This window comes from Strix uralensis, chromosome 7 (assembly GCF_047716275.1).
Source record: "Strix uralensis isolate ZFMK-TIS-50842 chromosome 7, bStrUra1, whole genome shotgun sequence".
Lineage (NCBI taxonomy): Eukaryota > Metazoa > Chordata > Aves > Strigiformes > Strigidae > Strix > Strix uralensis.
In genome coordinates, this window is record NC_133978.1 from 19,896,552 (window position 1) to 19,917,812 (window position 21,261).

Genomic DNA, 21,261 nt, shown 5'->3' on the forward strand with positions numbered 1-21,261 from the left:
ATTTGGGGAAGCAATCTTTGGCTTGATCAGTGAACCAGGCGGGCTGTTCACGCAGGATTAGTGTGGGAAGTAGTTGCCAATGTTACTTATTTTCTTGGTCAGTTTATGAAAGTGAGATACAGCTTTAACCCTGAAATTTTCCTGTTACCTTTACTCACTTCATTCCCCTCTGATCGTGAGCTTGCACAACTTTTTACTGAACAACCACCTCCTGCTTCCCTTTCAGTTTCAATATCTGAGTCCAGTAGGATACATATTCTGCTTCATAATAAAAATCCCTAGAAGTTTTCTGTGTTCGCCATTCTCCTGACCTCTGATCTGCTTGGTCCTGCTGGTGCTTGCACTGGATGTATGCGATTCAAAAGAGCAGGAGCAAAGAGCCACATTTAGGGACAGATGTTTCTCCTGAGTGCTGACTAGCACGCAGTTCTATTTTGGGTGTTGCACCTGGTTGTAATAGGACCCTGTGGCCTTTCTTTGGAGTCAAAGTCAAGCCAAAATTTATATTTTATATGCCTTGACAATCATCAGTGTCAAGCTAAAAGTGTGTGACATTATCAGTAGTCTTGACCTTCTTTCCAGCTCTGGGTTTACAGTTGTTTAGGGAGCAGGAGCAATATTTATATGTGCAAATGACTTCTCATTATCTGCACGACCCATACAGAGGCTGATGGCTTCAGCAGAACTGCAGGTAATATCCTGGAGGCCTTTTCAAAAATCTGACATCTTTTAATTGATTTTAATCAAATGAGAAAAGCACTTAGTAGACATGGAAATGAGACATTACATTTGTTTTTTGTTTCCATTACTGTCCATCCCTGGTGTTTGAGATATTTTACCATTTTGAATTTTAGTTTTCTTTCTCATTATAGAGAACCTCCCCAGTTATGAAATTCTGACTCCGGGTTTTTTGCAGATTTAAGACCTCTTTGGTACAGGGCTGGTGTAAGGACTCTGTTCTTGCCTGTTCTGTTAAGTAATAATATAAAGTGCAATGGCTCTTTAGCTATTCTGAATTTACTCCCTTTTGTTTAGTTTCACAGTCCAAACTAAAAAGAAAGAAGAACGACCTGACAGCATGTGAAAGATATTTCGAGTATAACTTACAGATAATTTGTTTCAATAATCCAGTAAAACATGATATTAAACAGTAATGTAATCTATCAAATTAATTTATTTTAGGGAACCCTCAGGAATTTTCTAGTTTAATTCCTGTTTTACTCTGAGGTCCTGTTAGCACAGTGTGACAGTCAACAGTGGTGTTTAGCAAACGTGTGAGCAGTGCAGCAGCTTTGGCCCCGGGGATGGACTGGTGGCTGTGAGGTGGGGAAGGCAGGAGTGGCTGGATGAGGGTCCCTGTATCGTCTAGCAGTGTGAGGGATGTCGGAGGAAGGCTGTCTGCCCCTTTCCACCAGTACAAAACCACTCAGGCAGAGCAGCTAGTAGTTTAACCCACTTTGTTCTGGTAGAGAGGAGAGTGTATAAGGAGGATGCTCAGACCCATGTTCCCCAGCACAGATCAGCTACGCTTATTTAGCATGTTCATGAGGTAGCCCATCTCCAAGGTAAGCTTTTATCCCCTCCACTGGTTTTCTGCTGCTCCACAGGTTCATCATAGAAGTGTTTCTGCCCAGCACATATACTGTCCAAGTCAGAGCGGCACAGCCTGCAGCTTCTGATCCAGGAGGAGCCTTTCCATTGACTTTGACAGCCTTTAGGTCAGGCTGCTCCTCACTGCAGCCTTTTCAGTGTCCTTTGTGAGAGCTTTTTTGGTCAGCTTTCCCCTTGCTTTCACCAGAGCTGGGGCTTGGTGTGTGCAGAGGGTTTCCATTTTTCTTTGGGCTGGGCTGGGGAGTCCTCCCTGTTCGTGGCTCTCCATTCATGTGTGGGAGCATCGCTGCTGATGTGTGCCCTTCTCTGAGGGGATACCAATTTGTCTGTCTGTCTTGTCTGTCTGTTAGTCTGTTCTGCTTAGCTTTCTCTTGGCTTATGTAGTCCTTTAACTCCCACCAGAAAGGGATGGAAGAAGACGTGAAAAACAAGAGCTGTGATGGATAGACACACTAAGGACACTTAGCTAGGAGCAGAGAGCACTACTGAGTAGCCCCAGCATCTTTCTTCCTAACAGTTAAAACCTGCCAGGTCTTTTCTAGGCTTTTAACATAGAACCTTTTTCTAGTATTCTTACAAACCTGTGGTGCTTTTTAGATCCATCCTCAAACTTCACACAAGGTGGAACCAGTGGCCAGCTGTGCTTCAGGACTGACTGTACTGCATATTTGTATAGTCTGTAAATGTGGAGACATAGATGCTTAAACATCTGCTTAAGTTTATTCACTTAGTCTTAGCAAAGCATGTAGTGTGACTGAGGGGGTATGAGTTGAGTTGTCCTCATGGGCTGTGAATACTTGATCACTTTTTAGGGCCTTCAGTTTACCTCCAGCAGCAGCTGGGCTGGCTCGATGTTTTGGGGGAACCTCAGTGTTTTATACTTTGGAGCTATGCCCCACACTCGCTGATTCCTTGGCTGTCTCTGGCACATGCAGCCACCACTGTAGGTAGTACATGGGCTTTCTGAACCCATGCGTGAAAAAGCATTTTGGACCTATAATACCTTTTCTTTTTCCTTTATTCTCTTCTCTCCCTGCAAGAATAATGTAGGGGGTTTTGTGGTTTGTGGTGTTTTTTTTTTTTTTTGTTTTTTTTTTTTTTTTTTTTAAAAAGCCGTTTAAGCCATGCTGTCAGGGTTACTTGTTTGAAGCAGTGGGGTGGTACATTTATAGCCTAAAATTATAGGATCTGATCTGGTCAGTTTTTCATCCTGTTTGGCTAATGCCTCATAGTTTCTGGCTTTGGAGTGTTTCATCACCTCATGTAGGGCTCTGCTGTAGCTTTGGGAGTTAGTGCAGAGACACCCATTGCTTTGGTAGGAGTTGCCTGATTCTCTGAAGCAGAGGCCAGAGGGCATCCACTTAGCTGTGTGTCTTGTCGGGAACTGGGGGCTGCTAGGAGGACAGGGGACTGCTCGGCCTCTCCCCCTGCCCAGCTGCCTCATGGAAGCCCCCATGAGGATCCTGCCAGGAAAGGGAACGTGGACAAGTTTCTGATGCTGGTAGGCTGCATCTCCTGGTATTACACATACAAGCCTGCACCGTGGAGCATTCAGAGGTAGCGTTAATTTTTTAGCTTTCAAATAACTAATTTAGTTCATAGTTATTAATGCTTTTTGGAGGAAGAGCTGGTCAGGGAGGTCACAAGTAATCAATGAGAAATGGACCACACGGTCTTAGGAGCTCATGGAGCAATTCCAGCAGTCAATTTATTAGTATGGAGCAGAGAAGCACTTTCTTGAATTAAAAAAAATAATTCTTACATTTGACACTCACCTCAGTCTGGAAATTGGTTTTCCCAGTTACTTGACCACCTGAGTTAGCTCTGATATCATCAGATTTGATGCACTAAATCCAGTTGGGTCTGCACAATATTAATTTTAAATTTCTAATTACTCCATTTGCCTTTCAGGACTGATGATAGACAGGCAGGAATAACTGCCAGAAATCCTGTCATGATTTTAGGCTCCACAGTAAATGCTTTGAATGCAAATTCCACTGTAATTAGCCCCTCCAACTGACATTTAATTTTCTCTCTATAGAAATATACGTGGTAACAGAGTATTGTTTCTTAGCGCAGTGATCCCAGATTCCAGCCCCAGACAGTACAGCTGACTACAAAGGAGTTGCTGTGGTGTTGGGTTGGCCTAGAGCGGGTCACAGTCATTGAGAAAAGAGACGATTTGCTTTAATACAGTGATAGGCACAGCTCCAGAAGTCCAAGATGTGGTTCAGAAGACCTTTGAGATTGAGAATTAGACAGGGATGAGCTCATCACCGTGCACTTCTCCAAACGCTTTGAGCATGCTTGGGCTGAAGGTGTCACAAACCTCTTTATCCTCTGCTTCTGCTCTGTCTTGTGATGCCATGAGAAGGCAAACCTTTTCCTGAAGGACATTGTCCTTCAGGACAAGAGGAGGAAGGAAAGTATTAAACTTGACGACTTTGGAATTTGGGTGGAAAATAATGTTGAATGGTCACAGGGGATGACAATGCTCTGTATCTTATCCAACCCACTTTGTCAAGCAGTCCTGCAGGCAGTATAAATAACCATACACTAGTTCAGACATCCCATTTGCTCACAAGCATGCCTCTTACTTTCAGTAGGTGTTTGAATATGCAAAAAGAGTGCAAAACCAGGCTCTGGTTACCTGTGCGATTTTTCTCAGTGACCTTCCCCTTCCCCATAAAACCACTAACCTCAAACACCCTGATTTTCCTTGCTGTGCCCTGGGACACGCAAGTCCCTGTGAAGACTTGTGACTGGGGAGGGAGGCAGGGCAGCGTCTGGTGGTTGGAGCTGGGTTTTCCAGTCAGGGCGTCCTCTGACCTGAAGCTCTGCCTCACTGTGGGAATTAACAGAGCAACTCAGATCCTCGCTTGGTACAAGCTAGAGTGATTTTGATGGGGCTACGCATCATTGTGCCTTCTGACGGCTGACCTGAGCTGGTCTTTTTTTAAGAAGCAAGTGAGTTACTGTTCTCACCTGTGTCAAAGTCATTGAGGAAAAACAGCAGCAGATTCCTCTCAGCATGCTTTTGGCCTTTCAAGTTTGATGCTCTCGAATATGTGCTTCTGTCCCGGTTCTTTTTTTCACCCTACAGGAATGCACTATGACACTATGTACCATTTCCAGTTGTAGCGGTGTCTATAACCTTCCACTCTGATCCCCTGCTCTAAGCTTCTGTTTTGCTGTCACCTTTCTCTTTGCAGTATTCTGTGTGCTGCAGTGCAGTTGCATTATTGTAGCCTTAATGTCTCTTGTGTAAATGAAAGACTGTTGTCCAAGAAATGTGGCATTGGGGTGGGGAGGGGAAGAGTTGTTCATTTTCTTTTTTTGTCTGCACTCCACTGAATTTTTTTTTTAATTCTGACCGATATAACATCTGCTAAAATGTCTTCCTTATCATTTGCTTGGTGATCACACAGCCTTCCCACCATTCATTGAGAGCTGGACCAGATCTCACAGAGTCTGAAAAGAGCTATGTGGTAAGGCCACTGTTTAAATCAGATGTGTAGTCCTAGACTCTCTTCACCCAGACAGTAACACCTCAGTAGAGATAAAATTCCAGCACTGTTTTGAGCTGCGAAGTAGGTACATATTTATTTATTTGCATATATTGTTTTGTTTGCAACAGAAAAAGGGAATTTAGCAATTAGAAAAACTGTCATAGCCAATGAGGAGTTGGCCTAATTGTGCTGCCAGTCCCTGGGTATAAGTTAAATGAAGGAAAATGCATGAATAGAGTGGCCCGCCTTGCATTCTTGAACTGACTTCATAGCATTGGTAATGGTGCCACTGCATAACTAATTGCAACCTCTCGTGCTGCTGCTTTTAAAAATATATGTATATGTATTTGTTACAAATCTTCAAACTAAATGCCAAATTCTTCTGTATCTTGCCTGTTTTTCCATGCTTACACCTGGATCCCTTCTGCACTCCACTACCTGGATATTTACCTGGATCTACAACTCTTTTTTTCTTTTTTTTTTTTTTTTACTGGACTTATGTGCTGCATCTGGAATGTCCCATCTCTTCTTGTCTATATTTTCCCCTCCCTCCCCCCTGTTGACTGTCCTTTGGGTGTTCTTGGATGTCAATGCTGCCTACCACGCAGGAAGCTGTTTGCAATGAGATCATAAACATTGCAGAAAAGTCTGTTCATTACTGCAGTACTATTTCTCAGCCTCTTGACTCTCGCCACAAGGTGACCTCTAATGACCATAAACCATCTCTCATCATTTCTCAGCAACCTCAAGCACAGCAGCAAGGAGCCAGCCCTGACAGAAGTCAAACACCACGAGACATGTAAGTCCTTTTGGCTCCTGTCTCTTCCAGGGGCCTTGTCTCTGGTAGTAAAGATGGAGAGGTGTGAAAGCTTCAGCATTTCAGGAGTTAAATTAGAATTATGAGAAAACGTCAACTTTTACTTAAAGAACAAAAATATCCACGTATCATCATAATGAGTAGTTTAAAACTGGAAGTTTAAACCTTTTAGTTAAAACCTTTAGTTTAAACCTTTGTGTCTGTATAGCACCTGAAACAATGAGCTCATGATCCAGGACTGGGTCTCCTTTGGGCACTTGATTCATGCTGGTTATGGAGACTATCTCAGTGTCTTTGTGTCTTGAAGCTGGAGACAAATTAATGTCCACTGGCTGCTACACCTGGCTCGTATGGCATGGGTCAATGTGTTCACCCCTCTTCTTAGTTTCTCACAGTACAGTGAGATGTCCCAACACCAATGGCACCTGGTGTGTTGTTGGCCAGTTCCACAGATGAATTGGTGCCTGAATGATCAGAGAGACAAAGGCTGAGATTTTCAAAGCTGTTTGGTGGGGTTTAAACCTGGAGCTGCCATTAAGCTTGGTGGGGCCTTTCACTGATGGTTTTGAGAATAGTAGCCTGCATTGTGTGCTGAGAACTGAAGTTCCTTGGCAGTTGGCTCCTGAAAGGAACCTTTGCTTTTGCCTGCCTCTTTGTGCAGAACAGAAGGTCTCACATCAGCTCTATTTTCACTACGCCCAGGCAGGGGATCCAAGCCTCCCCAGATCTGCCCAAAGATTTGCCTTTCTTATATTGAGGGCCCCAGAGCTGGACACAGTACTCCTGGTGGTGTCTCACGAGAGCAGAGCAGAGGTGGAGAATCACATCCCTACTCTGCTCTCATGAGACACCACCTGAAGTGCTGTGTCCAGCTCTGGGACTCCCAGTGTAAGAAGGACATAGACCTGCTTGAGCAGGTCCAGAGGAGGGCCATGAAGATGATCAGGGGGCTGGAGCACCTCCCTTATGAGAACAGGCTGAGAGAGTTGGGGTTGTTCAGCCTGGAGGAGAGAAGGCTCCGGGGAGACCTTATAGTGCCCTTCCAGTACTTAAAGGAAGTACTTCTTTCCTTACAGGAAAGAAGGGGAGGGACTGTTTATCAGGGAGTGTAGTGATAGGACGAGGGGTAATGGTTTTAAACTGAAAGAGGGTAGCTTTAGATAAGATATAAGGAAAAAGTTCTTTACAGTGAGGTTGGTGAGACACTGGAACAGGTTGCCCAGAGAAGCTGTGGCTGCCCCCTCCCTGTCAGTGTTCAAGGCCGGGTTGGATGGGACTTTGAGCAACCTGGTCTAGTGGAAGGTGTCCTGCCCATGGCAGGGGGGTTGGAACTAGATGATCGTTAAGGTCTCTTCCAGCCCAATCCATTCTGTGATTCTATGATTGTTTCCACTCCATAAGGTTCCTTTCTGATAAACAGAGTGCCTCTGGTGCAAGTGGTATCTCAGGGAAGGATTCAACCTTAGATTTTGTTTGCACTGTTCCTTTTCAGCCATGATTTATCCAGCAACCTTAGTGTAGTAGAGTAGACAGTATCTTTTTCTAAAGCCCTTCGCTCTGCCATTTGGTCATTCATGATCCTGCCTGTGTGCCTGGGCAGGGGAACAGGTGTCTCATTTAACCCAAGAATGAGCATATCCAGCCTTTGGCGTGCATTTGATAGGTTGTCTGCACTCATACACTCTCTAGGTCCTACATGTTAGGAAGACTCTGGTTGTTACAGTCTATGGAGAGAACTACATGGCAAAAAGGAAACAGAAGCTTTCTGCATATCCCACACAGTGCAGGTGTGACACTTTTTACTGCCATGGCCTTATGACAACAGCCAATTTAATGCAGCTGGCTTCCACCTCTCAAATGGAAAACAAGGTCCAGACTGCACTGAACAAAATATAATAGGAATTAGAAAAGAGAAGGGAGACGTCTCCTTCTGAAGGGATATCAGGGAAATCCAGTGGCTAATGTGCAGTATCTTCCTGGTTTTAGAGTTAGCTACCAAGCCCTCTACAGCTACACTCCTCAGAACGATGATGAGCTGGAACTGAGGGATGGTGACATTGTCGATGTCATGGAGAAATGTGACGACGGCTGGTTTGTGGGTGAGTGTGACACTTGTCTGTCAGCAGAGCTTTTTGAGATGCAGATGAGCAATTTTGCAGAGCATCTGGAAATTGCTTTCATTTGCAGGGTCAAAACGGTGAAAAAAATCAGCTCAACATTTTTCACAATTTCCCATCTTTTCCCACCAAGAACATTAAAATTAGGGTGCAGGGTGGTGGAGCTTTGTTTTCCTTGCTAGGTCTCTAGTTTTGCCTTTTTTTCTCAATTTCCCCATTCCTCTCTTCCTCCTGATCCTTCTTGCTCACACAGATGGCAAGGAGGGAAGGAACAGAGGGAACCAAGAAAAACTGGATTTCTGTAGCTTTTCCAAAGCTGAGAGTGCCATGACAAGTTACAGAAAATGGCAAGTAGGGGATGAAGGGAACACATGGATGGGAGTTGCAGTCCCTGAAAATCCAGCCTCATCTGTAGCTGTATGTTTAGCACAATCTAGCCCTTTACCTTCAAAGAATGCAAGTCTGGACAGCATTCTCCATCTCAACACTGCAAATCTAGGCTTGTTATTTCTTCTAAGGGAGATTTAGCTCATTTACATTGATAGGAGTTTGGCTCCTAGCCTATAGGCCCATGAGCTTTCACCAGCACCTTATTGATTGTTAAAAGGGAAGGCCAAAGATGGTTAGTAGCAGAACTAGTTGTGATCTTGTCTATACCAAAAGGCTCTTTGACCAGGACTCGTATTTAGTTTTAGAAAGCAATGCCTGAAGGCAGAGGAGGCTGCCACCTCGCATGGCTCCATCTTACTCTGGCTTCCTGGTGTTTTATTTTGCAACAGGTACGTCCAGGAGAACAAGGCAATTTGGGACCTTCCCAGGCAACTACGTGAAGCTTCTGTACCTGTAAAATAACAGTGATCCCATCTTGACCGTGATGGGTTTGTTTTCCAGATGGTGTTTTTAAACAGTGAAGAAACAGACAATTTATGAATGTAATAGACAAGAGACGAGACGTGTTAGGAGGATGTGGCTATGTGGTACAGTATTGAGTTGAATGTGTAGCCCTGCTTCCACGGATTCAGGGTGTGATTTGTTTGCTGAAGAAGAGACAGTTTCTAGTTTACAGTGCTGCCTTTGTGTATTCCTCTCCCCTCCCCAGCAAGAGTTCTGATGATAATCTTAAATTTGTATGGAGTATTTACCTCTGAGAAGGCTTCAGGGAAGCACATGGTATAGGTTTTGTTTGTGTGTTAAGATAGGATAGTGCTTTGGGGCAGTACGCAGCCTTGCAGCTGCTCCCTTTCACTGGCGCAAGGTTCAGGGAAGCCAGGCTTTCTTCCTGGTTTCTGCCTTGCTGAAGACCTACTTTGCTCTGCCTTCCACTTCCATAGAAAACCCTTCCTTCATGTCACACACCTTAAGACCCAGCAGAGGCAGAGGACAGCTGATATGGTTAAACTGCAGAGCTCTGTGTAGAAAAGGGGTTTGGGACTGGTGGTTTAATCCAGAGAGTTCAGCCACAACATAATGCAAATGTGCAAAAATCCCAAACCCTTTAATAACATATTGCCTATTGCTGCCGGGTTTTTTTCTTTTTTGCAGGGGGTGTGTGTGTGTGAGTGTACCGTGTGCATCAAAACGAACTGAGTCCTGTTTTTTAAAGAGAAATCCGCCTGGCTTTGGCATTTATCTGCACAAAGGATAGAACCAATAAACAGAACATTGGTGAGAGCAAATCCTGTTTGAGTCCTATGGCCATTCACTTCCTCTGCTCCTTCTGCCCTGTTGCTGGCCCTAAAGGATCACACACTTCTCAAAGCATACTCTTTGGGATGAAGACTTTACTTCTTTCCCGGCATTAAATCTTAGAGGCCCTGATAAATCTAAGCCACATATCACTGAGGGTGCCTTTTTTTTTGGTTACAGTGTCAGTGGTAGGTCTCAAATACATGCATTTTGGCTGTCTCTTAGTCATATAAAAAAATCTAATAAGTTTGGAAAGCTGTTCCCAGCAGTTATTACCAGTTATAGATTCATATTTCCTTGAGGAAAAAAAACATGGCTTGGCTGTATGCTTGCCTGTAAATCCACTATGAATACTCTTTTGATAGACATTTTGTTATTAAGAAAAAGCATAAACAAAACCAGTTCTGTCAGACTCTGCTTCCTACAGTTACCATACAAATAGCAAAGGGTTAGATTGCTATTTTGTCATAAGCCGTATTTAATAATATAAAATGCCTATTTTTATGCTGATGCTTTTATACAGATTTATTAGGAGTAACTACAACTAACTGTTAGCACGACTTGCAATGTTTTGATAAACTAGCCCTGCTCCTGGATTTGAAATCAAATAGGCTTGTCTTCCGCCTAGGTCAGCGGAAGAGAAGACTCGGTGTCTCAGAAGTTTGACTGTAAATATGTATATTTAACTTTGTACAGACAATGTACTTACCTTGTATAGAAAAATAATTTAAACACATTGAGTGAAGGGAGGAAAATAAAGGCAGTTGTGAAAGGTCGGGATTTTTTTCCACTTTTATTTAAATGATGGAATTCCATGTATGTTCACATAAAGATTTTTAGCACAGAATATCCATTATGAAAGGGTTTCAGACATGACACAAAGCACCACTGTTTCTTTTCTACAGAAGATACCTTTAATCCTGCATCTTATTTATGGATTGTTTTTCTGCTTTGGGTTTGCCCTCCAGTTATTTGCAGCAATATTTAGGCCTGTTGCTAAGATTGGATAACACCAAATTAATCTATCCAGCAAAGTAACATGATGATACTGACTGTATATAACATACTCATTTAAAGGTTTATTTTTTGTTCTTGCTCTTGCCATTTTAAGTTACACACACACACACACACATACATATACAAACTGCAACTTATTTTTGTGTTGATTTTCTGTTTCTTAATGCAGTGGATTACTATTTGACAATTAATAAATGGAATTATTGAATTACTATTGTGTTCCTTGTACAAATTATTAAATAAAGTCTATTCCCGCTGTTCCTGTAGCAATGCATTTTTGTATTAGTGCCTGTCTGTGGCTCTTTGAACGGCTGTGTCCATACTGAGCAATAGGTGTCTGCCATGGGCTTCCCCAGTGTCCTGCACCTGAGGATCTACCTTGTGACTTGGCCTGAGCTCACCAGTTCTCCCTCCTGAGCCATAGGCAGGCTGTGACTTTTGCTCGAAGAAATCAAGGTGTAAAAGCAGAGAAAAAGCTGGTTTACAGCCAGATCTCTCTGTAACATGGGGTTGGGGTGTAGCTGCTGTGGCATGCATGCAGACCTGGGAGCTCAGGGGCACACCTGAGTCCCCTGTTTTACAAAGTGTCTTTGTGATTCTCTCAGATGAGAAGACCACACAGGTTAAGTAGGACAAGAAGCCCCAAATGCCAACCTCTGTGGGAACGGACGTCAGTTGCTGTTGGGTTTACATGTGCATTTTTAACCCTGATGCGGTGGGTCAGAGAAGCCATGTATGACACTGACTTCTGCGGTAGCTGCATGCTGACCAGGCAGATATGGCTGCAGCACTAATTCAGGGGTTTGTGCAAGGTCCTGTGGTGAACGCATCACATCTCCCAGCCCTGAAGCAGGAGAGCTAGCCAGGACTTCTGGGTGCACCTCATGTAAAGGAACAGTCCTTGCAGAAGCAGAGCAAGGGATGGCCAGAGCTGAGCTGCGTGGGTGGGCTCACTGGGGCTCAGTAACATGCGAGTACCACAAAAGTGCACCCTGCACCACCTCCCATCTGGCCCCTGCGTGCTGCCTGCACAGGGCTGTGCCCACCCCAAAGGCTCGTCTTTCACGAGGAGTTTTAACTTCCTTGAGACATCCACCTCGGGCTGAGCCAAAACTGGGCAACAGATTTGAACTCCGCAGCAATGCAGCCGGATGGTCAGGCAGACAGATACATGTCGTGGCTGCATTCACAATGATTTTAGGAAGTCAAACTGTAAACAAGCCATTCCTAAAACCAAACTAACAGGACCGGAAAAGCCTCCAGCTATTTTACATGTCCTTAGAAAGCACACAGATATAGCCCATTTTTCTGTTTTGCAGATTACCTGATATAAAAGCAAAAGGGCAGCCTGACCAGTGCTTTGCTGCAATCACTAGCCTTGCTAGCCCTTGCTTTACAGTGCGCCGGCCAGGGAGGGGAGAGAGAGACACTCCTCTATAGCTACTGAACCTTGATTTTTATTGATGTCACTCTCTATCCTAATATATGTGGTAAGGAACAAGCTAGAGATGCTTTTGTGACTGTAGAAGCTGGGCATGCAGAGGTAGGAAGAGGACCCAGCGGCGTGTCACAGCCCTCTGCAAATCCCTCACACCTGGGGGGAAAGGAGCTCTCGGTGTCACTTTCTTCACTGCCAGGAGCTGTGTAATAATGCAGTAGAAGAACTACTGCTCTCTGTTAGAGATTAATAGTCTGGGTGCATGTACCCCAGAAGGAAATAACCAATGAAATGACAAGTTAATGCACAAAAAAGGAGGAAGCCAAGAAAGGGTCTTTCAGAGGCAAGGGTGTGCCTTGCGATGGGATCATTCATGGCCATGTCTTGCAGGGCCAGCACCTGCGTGACTCACCTCATCCCCACTTGCTGACTGCTCCCTGGCCGTGGCTGAATCCCAACTTCAGCAGCAGCCTTGTGCTGCAGCTCACTGGTGAGCTGTATTTATTTACTAAATAAGCAGCAATGCTTGCACTCAGTTGCTGTAACCAACCTCTCCCACCTGTGCATTGTCAGATCAGTGGGGGCTGAACATGCAACTGGAACAACTCTTCTTCCTGAATCTCAGCTAAGGGGGTCGGCTGATAAATCAGTATAGAATTCTTTCTTTTGTTGACGGTACTACACCTAAGGAGCTAGAGATAAAACTGCCTCAAGCAGTGACAAATCAGAGCTAAATTAGGGGAAAGGTAATACCCTTCCCAGGCTCCGCCCTCACTAATCAGCTCTCGGCTGGGAAGCAGTAAACAATACCGCTTATTTCCACCGCCTCCATTAGGTTTCAGAGTTAACATCACACCGGGCTGGCGTAGGCCGGGCCGTGTTCGCCTGGGAGGTGCCGCACCGGGGCAGCCTCGCTGCCGGTTTGCCCTGCAGCCGTCCTGCCTGCGGGGCCGGGCGGGGGCAAGGCGGCCCGTGAGCCGCTCCCAGCTTCCCAGCACCGCAATTCTCGTCCTCCGGCAGCGGCTCGGCCCCGCGAACCTCCCTCGGGAGGGTTTCCCCTTACAGCGCGGCGGGCCGGCCTCCCACTGGAGAAGGCGGTAGCCTTCCCGGCGGTGCCCGGGGAGCTCTGCCCCACGGGGCGGGACAGCCAGCCCGGCGGCGGCGGCGGCGGGGCCCGGCAGCCCCGGGGAGGGGCCGGCGGGGCGGGCCGGGGGCGGGCCGGGCCGGTGAGGGCCGGTGAGGGCGGCGGGGCTGCCGGGCGTCCCGAGGGGTGCAGCCGCGCACATGGGGACACACCGCATCGTGCTGCCGGGCCCCGGGCCCTGGGGGTTCCGCCTGGTGGGCGGCCGCGACTTCGAGCAGCCCCTCACCATCTCCCGGGTAGGGCGCGGGGCGCGGGCGGTGCTGGCGGCCGGGGGCGGCGGGGCCGGGGGAGGCTGCACTGCAGGTGACTGCTGGTGGGACAAAGGCAGGTTTGGTTTCACAGCTGCGGGGGGGGCTCTGTGTGTGTGTGTTTCTTTTTCTTCCCCCTGTTTGTTGTTTGGTTTTGGTTTTGTTTGGTTGTTGGGTTTTTTTAATGTTTATGGAGAAATCCGTGGTGGCCCAAAAAGCCCCTTTGACCAGGGTCTTTGACCAGGGTGTTTGCTTCTTACCGACCCTCCCTCCTCAGTTTGTCCGTAGCAAACCCCTTACCGCAGGCAGAGGGAATCCCCTCTGCTCCTGCCAGCCTGTAATTTGGGTTTCGCAGCCCATCCTATAGGGCAGAGTCGCACTGAGAGGGTGTGAATACTCCCCTGCTTTTGCTTGCCAAGTACAGTTGAAAGCCTTTGTTTACAGAAGCCATATTAACCTATGTTAAGTGCCTCTACCTGTTCCTAAGTCCTTTTTACTCCCACTTAAAGAAGAATTAGTTAGGAAATGACACTTAAATTTCACATCTAAACAGTTTTAGTGGTGTAACGTAATTTGCCCTCCTCTCCTCCATCGTTTGTAAAAGTCAGGGTTGGGTTCAGACTACCTCGCTCTTCTGTCCACGCACCCCCCTGCGCGCAGGTGCTGCCGCCTGCCCGGCTGTTCCCCGGGCGGGGAGCTGGGCCCTGCCCCGGGCCGCTCGCCCACGCCCGCAAAAGGCGAGGGCACGCGTGCCCGTCTCTTCCAGCGTGGGATCAGTAAACCCCAAACTCCCTGTCCTTTCGTGGCTTTGCGTGGGGTGTGCTACTCGGCATCTTGTCGGGGCTGGCTGCCGGCCTCCCCCGGGAGAAGGAATCGTTCCGATTTCCAGCCGTCCCTCGGCAAACCAGAGGCATGCGGGGAGCTGCTGCCAGCCCTGGGCTCTGGCGTCTGCCTCCACCTTTGCGAGGCTCTGCCGTCCCCCTGGCCCCAGGTGAGGAAGGGCCGCTGCAAGGGGGACATACAAGAACTTTGAACTTTTGTGAACTGCCCTTAAAGAAGAGCAGGATGGTGAAACTTGTGATTTTTGATTTTTTTTTTTTTTTTTTTTTTTTCCGAATACCTCCTGCCGCGGGGTCCCGCTGCCTGGAGGACTCGGGGGCAGCTGCTGGCTCAGGGAGCAGCGGAGCTGGTGGGTGCTGAGACCCACAGCGGGGGGGGAGTTATCAATTGTCTTGTAATCTCTTTCGATTACAGTAATGATGCCTCATTCTTCTGAAGCATTTTTTGGACTTGAAAGCAGCTTTAGCGTAAGGGAAGCGATATTTACTTCATTGTTATGGTAATTGTCGCCATTTCCTTCCAGCGAAAGGCTCCCGGGCAGCAGTATGTCTGAAGTCCTACCTCACTGCTCTTACCTCTTCTCCTTGGTCGCCTGTTAGTGCTCATGGGCACATACCAAGGGACATAGATCAGCAAAGCGGCAAAAATAGCCACCTCATGAGAAATTGTGACCTCGGAGACTAAAATGTAATAAAATAGCCTCTCTGGTGGTGGTGACGTAAATGCTGACAATTGGCAGCTCTTATCACGGATTTCTCATGTGGCCCCTCTGACATTTCACCTCCAAGACTTCAAGCCATTAATCTTCCCTGTGGTTTGCTCCTAAGGCTCCTGGGTTTGTCCCCTAGGTTCGGGAACAAAGCTCTCTGTGGGTCCCCCCTTCACCATGTAAAAAAAGATCTGGCCCCATTTTGGCCTGTTACAGAGTCTGATCCTCCTTGTGTGATGACTTTATGGGGCTGTGACTTCATTTTTCCTCTTGCTTATTGCATTTAGTACCTGTGCTCTGACCAGAGAGCTTTTTGGGCACAGAGCCCTCCTCCCCTCACAGAATGGGGCGAGCTCTGGCTGTAGGACTGGCATCTGCCAAAGGTTATGAGGGCCTTGGACCCACCAGGGTGTGAGATGGGGGGCTACCTGTGGGGAATGAGAGGGTGGGGAGGCTGTAGCCTGTGATGAGAGCATCACCCTGGGAGCAGGGTAGGGTGCGGCCATCCCTCCCCCAGTACTGTTATGTGTTTGCTTTGTGCTCCAGCATGTAGATTGTGGGTCTGTGGCACAGATGCGCTCATGAGGAGTGCTGTTAGCAGTGGTGCACGGGGCTGGGCTGCCTGTCCCAGGCCAGTCGTGCATCTTTGATTGCACCAGGGATTGTCCTACTGCTGCCAACTGCAAGTGCAGCAATTTGGGTGTGCTACGTGGGGGACAAGTCCCTTCTGGTGTGGCCAGTGGAGCCTGGCTCTGCCTCATCCAGGACTGCCCATCCCACTGATGCACTTGATGGGGTCACCCTGCTGATCCGGGTGTGTACTGGCGTGGTGGGATGCCAGGAGAGAGACACCCATCCAGTCCTGGGCCTGAACTGGGTGTCTTGCAGCTCTCTTTGAACCAAGGTGCCTAAATTCAGCTTGTGTTACCTGCCAGGAGCTGAGATTTGGCTTCTGGCAACATCATCCTGATGGCGAGCTCTTGAGCTTGCCTTGGTATTATGGCTTCCGTCACTGTTGACCTCAGCTCTTCACTAGTGGCTTTTGGCTACTGGAGGTCCTCTCTGATGTAGGGAGTTGTGTTGTGCTGGTGGGAGGCAGCACCATTTGAATTGCCAAGGCAGCTTGTTCCCCAGGAGGAGTCATTGGAGTTTGACACTGCAGTCCTGGGTCCAAGAAGGATGAGGAGCTCTGGTGCCGTGAGCATGGGAGCCAGCAGAGCAGCCTGGCCGAGAGCTTCTGGCTGGCAGCAGCTGCGTAACGCCAGTGACCGGTTGTGCCTTAGGAGAGCAACAGATGAAAGATTATGGTATTTCCACATCTGCTCTTATCTTGTCTTTTGTTGCTGCCCTACCCCCCGTTCCACTTTCCACTTGAGCTGTGTGTTCAAAACTGCTTTGGGCTCAAATACATCATGAGCATCTTCTCATACAAATGATTCTGGTTTCTCACTTGTGTTGGACCAGTCTTCCCAGTGAGAGACACAAGCGTGGTGATTTCACAAGTGCTGTGCGTGAGACCTTCTTGTGGAGTCTCCTGTCTCTTTCAGAGGGATACTTCACAGATGTTTCTGGTTTACCTTTCTTTTTAAAACTGTAGGGTTAGAGTGGATGCTTTATTACAGACTTTGTTCAGAAAAAAACTTGTGTTGATCAGTGTAATGAACACTAGACCGAAGCCTGCTGGATTGCCTTACAGGACTAGGAAAGACCCTTGCCTTTATCACTCTTTGGATGATACCATGCAGTGAATCAATGGGGTAGAATTTGAGAAAAGCTCTTTCTGAGCTGTGGATGGACATGCTGCAGGGTAATAGTGTCCATAAAGCTGCTCTATGCATGGGTTAGTTCCCAGTTAACTCCCAGTGGAGGAAGCAAGCAATGTGTTGCATGAGGAGAGATGCTGATGAAGTAGAGCTAGCTGTAAAGCAGTGCAGTTGATAGACCCCATCCCCCTTCATCCCTCAGGTAACCTGAGCTGTTTCCTGTTTGGTTGCATTTGATTTTGATAAACATTGGGGATTTCTGTTTCCAGTTGAATATATACATGGATCCATTTGATAAACCTTGTTCTTGAGATTATTTTTGTGGTTTGTGGTAGTGATGTGTTGATCTTGAACGTCTGACCCTAAATACGGGCAGAGGGGAGTGTTGCCCTACATTTTGTCATGTCAAAAACCTCCCAGCCCTGTTAAGGAGTGGTGTCTGTTGGAGTCTGTGAAACTGGACATTTTGTTATGAAACTGAGCATTGTCCCAATGAAAAAACAGTTTCAAGACAGCCCAGTTCTGCAAATATATTAGAAAGATGACATCTCAACACTATGCTAGTTGCTGATTTCAACTTCAGTGACATGAATTCATCCCTGTTTAGTCTGATGTTTTATCTATTCATGGTATTTTAAAAGCTCAGGATTTATAGCAAGTACAGAACTGGAAGATAATTGGGTGTTTTCTGGGTGTTTGGGTTTTTTTAAGCATGACCCTCTGAACCAGCTCTATAAACTTAAAACTTGATTTAGTGATAAAACTTGACTTGATGGTCTGAAATCAGGCATGGGACTGAATCCCATGGTGTGAAAAGACATTTGGTTTTCACTTTGGTACTGACTGACATCCTTACCACTGCTCCCATCTGGTCCCCCTGTTAGGAAGCAGCTGAGCAAAGACATCCTGGAGCCACTGGTGAGAGAAAGCAGTACGGGACACCTTGCTAACGGGTATCTCTTGTGGGAGCTGAGGGGCTCAGTGGGACAACCACCACAGCGGATGGATAGAGACCATCCTCTCTCTGGAGTGTGCCAGGGCTCAGCTGTTGTGGGACAAGTGTCTGCCTCGGGAGCTGGGCTGCAGCCTCTTCCCCAGGTGGAAAGAAAAAATAGCGTGGGGCCACGGTCTGAGACACAGAGAGCAGGGGCTGGACGGGAAGGCCTCTGTGCCCAGAGGGGAGCTGGAATGCCTCTGCCAAAGGAAACATGGGGTGTGGTGGATGTGATAGGATTTAGGGTTGGGCTGGCTTTCGTCCTCAGCCCTGGAAGTCTTGGCTGGTCCCCACTGTGCACACCTATGGCTGCAGTTGCTCTGCTGCCTGGCCTGGCTTTCCTGCCTGTAACTGCTAATACCGGGGTTACACTTGGCTCTTGTTCTGAAGCTGTCTGGGCAGAGGGAGCCAGCTGGGGAAAGCTGCTGGGGTTTACAGGAAGGTGAATGTGGCATTATGTTTCCTGCACTGATGTTTTCTCTTGTGCTGCTGTTCCTGGCTGCTGGGCTGGGTGGGGGCTGCAGCAGCCCCAGCTGTGCTGTGCCGCTTGGCAGAGCTGCTCTACGACTAGACAGCTGATCAGCACCTGTGGGACACTGGTCATTAGGGTCACCTGCCAAGAGCTTCTGGACGTCCAGAAGTAGCTGGGTTCATGTTTAGAGGACAGAATGATGCCTTGTGCCTTTGCTGCTGGGGGGAGTCCTGTCTGGGCTGTCTGAGCCCGTGGGGTATGGAGAACAGAGGTTCACATCCCTAGTAATGCCCCTATGGACTTTGAAGTCAAGATGAGCCCTGACAGCTTCCCGGGCAGCTGCTGTGGCTGGACAAGCCTGTTCTTCAAAGATAGAAATGGCTCCTGAGGAGAGGAAGGGACTCTGCTGATCTCCCTGACTGCTGGCATTTGGATGAGAAGAAATTAATTGTAGCAAGTATAAAGCAGCAGAATTTTCTTGCAGTGAAGACAGAATGCTTTGGGGCACAGGATGGGCTTGATCTTTTCCAGCCCTCTTTCCTGAGTCTGGGGGGGGCAGTTTTATTTTTAGAAAAACATTTAAAAGAATGAAGATACTAATCAAACACCTTCTACAGGAGTTATGTGCAGGAGCAGTACCCATGCCTCTCCTAGGAGCCAGAGCTGTACTTTCTGCAGTTTATCTTTTCAGACCAATTTGCCATGGGTTATGAGGCAGCTTGATGTCACCAACATTTGGAGTACCCTTTTCTCTGTACCTCTTCCTTGAGTCCAGCATCGTTTCTTTTGGCAACATCTGACCCACCTTGTTCTTGATGAGTTCTCCAAAGAACCTAAAGAGAGGCTCTACATGGGGAGGCAATGTACCTGCCCTAATCTTACATGAGAGCTTTAAGCCCCAGAACTTAATTTGGCAAAGGTAAATATTGGACTTCTTGGGAGAAAGAGAGTCCTTCTTGTTCCCTGATCTGCTTTCCCAGATGTCAAATTATGTATGGTTGCAAGCTTCTTTGTACCTTTCACCCTCAAAAATCACTTTGTCCAAGAGATGTATTTGGCTTGTAAAATACATTGGGTTAGACGGATGCAACATAACAACATAACAGCAGCAAATGGATTCTTTTTTTTTTTCTTGTCACTATAAACAGGGAAATTAAAGGAGGCCTTAAATGCATAAACAATTGATGTTGTTCTGGACAGTGACACAGTATCTTAGATGGTTGCTGATTACTGGACATGTTGTTTTATTTAGAGGATGAAATAAACCATCAGGAAAGGCTCAGCTGATGAGCAGCTCTATGTAATGTTTTTGAGGTCTTGTAAGAAATCTTTGTTTTTTAAAATGTTAGGCATGTTGCAAAACAAGCTGTGGGGCTGTGACCACCACTTGAGCATCTGAGCAAATCACCTCACCTTCCTGAGGTCAGTCCTCTCTGTGCTGTGTCTAATGCCTTCCCTTTTCTGGGTTAATAATGCTGGCTGTCAGAAATAGGCAGGAGGGTGAGCTGAGCTGCCAGAGGGGCTTGTCCAGTGGAAGCCCAGACCCCGCTGGGGTGGGCTGATGCTCAGGGGTTTCACCAGCTAGTGTCATGTCCCCCTTCCCCTCTTCTTTCCTGGTGATGATTTGGTCTGGGCTAGCACGGAGCAGCCAGTGAGCTCTGGGCCGCGGCATTGTCAGACCGTAATGGTGTAGAGACGGGAGCAGCTTGGGAGGAAAATGTACTGGAGCTGGTCGTAAGGAACCAGCCTGTTGTCCCCCCTCCCCTAAAGGGAAGGGGTGGGGAATGTGCTTTGCCTGAATTTTCTCATAGCCTCTGATCTCTTGCTGACCCAGCTGCATGCTTTTGCTGGGAGAAACTGTGGCTGCTTAGCATACTACTCCAAGTGCTGAGGACATTACTCATGGTAAAAGAGCAGTGTGTGTGGGTGGGGATGATTAAATTGAATGTCAGAGATGTCTAATTGTCACTAGTGGCTTTAGAAGTATGTTGCTGCACGTCTGTTCTGTCCAGCAAAGACGCAGCTGAGTTTTCCTCTCAAGCTCAGATAGGTGCTGTTTATCCAGGTCTTTTTCTTGGCTGATGTTAATTTTCTTGTTTCTTATCTCTCCATCACTTCTTTCGATGTGTGTCTGGGTGTGGAGCGATGAGTGGTGCCAGAAGCTGTAGGGTCTGTGAGAAACTGTGAAGGGCAAATGAGCAAGTAGGGTGCCTGAATGGATGGGGGGAGAAGGCCAGAAAGAATTGAATGGATTTTAGACCCACCCATCTATCTTGACTCACGCGGAGCTGTGTTATGCTGCTTTTCATAGATACGCTTCCCACCCTTCCTCCCTCTCATTTGCTGTGAGCAGCAGCTTCCCTTAATACACCCACTGCTGCCTCTCAGATCCTTGCCTGCAGAAGGAAAAAAGGCACCATATATCCCTGCCCAGGGACTACAAAGCTTGTTAGGTAGTGTGTATGGAGGTAATTGCATCAAATATAGAACATGGTTGTGTTTGGCTAGCTCTGGGACAGACAGAAGTTTTATAAAGGCAGCCTGGGAGCAGGCAAGTATGTCTCATTCCCTCTGCTAAATTGAAGTGTTTTCTTTTCTATTTTAAGTGCACTTGCCTAAAGACTAGCTGAAGACTTGACATGTCATAGCAGAGTCCTTCATTTGCTGCCTGGCTGCCAGTGCAAGGTGACGGTAGCAAGCAAACCACCTGGGAGACAGAAATTGGAACTTTGCAAAGTCCTGTGGTGGTGGCAAGGTGGAGCCCAAAGTATGTGTGCAGGGAAGGTGAGGGAACAGATGATTTTTCTACCCTCTTCATAACTGCGGAGCTTTATATATGTGTGTGTGTCTGTGCACGCATGTGAATGTGTACATAAAGCTTCACTTTGTAGTGTAA

General features: G+C 47.2%; 2 protein-coding genes across 51 annotated transcripts in view; both read left to right on the forward strand.

Annotated features, from left to right (window-relative positions):
• The window catches only part of SORBS1 (sorbin and SH3 domain containing 1), a 173,521-nt gene extending 162,498 nt beyond the window's left edge, over positions 1 to 11,023 (forward strand). For 31 of the 50 annotated variants that reach the window (XM_074874693.1, XM_074874706.1, XM_074874690.1 and 28 more), the window contains 4 exons: positions 5,040 to 5,099; positions 5,729 to 5,919; positions 7,924 to 8,036; positions 8,834 to 11,023. In XM_074874693.1, coding sequence (XP_074730794.1) covers positions 5,040 to 5,099; positions 5,729 to 5,919; positions 7,924 to 8,036; positions 8,834 to 8,901 — 432 coding nt within the window. In that variant the 3' untranslated portion in view covers positions 8,902 to 11,023. The remainder of the gene's footprint in view (positions 1 to 5,039; positions 5,100 to 5,728; positions 5,920 to 7,923; positions 8,037 to 8,833) is intronic. The other 19 variants (XM_074874707.1, XM_074874719.1, XM_074874720.1 and 16 more) reach the window with 3 other exon arrangements.
• Positions 11,024 to 13,422: 2,399 nt separating this feature from the next.
• PDLIM1 (PDZ and LIM domain 1) overlaps positions 13,423 to 21,261 on the forward strand; it is a 45,535-nt gene continuing 37,696 nt past the window's right edge. The window contains exon 1 of the mRNA XM_074874745.1: positions 13,423 to 13,575. Coding sequence (XP_074730846.1) covers positions 13,480 to 13,575 — 96 coding nt within the window. The 5' untranslated portion in view covers positions 13,423 to 13,479. The remainder of the gene's footprint in view (positions 13,576 to 21,261) is intronic.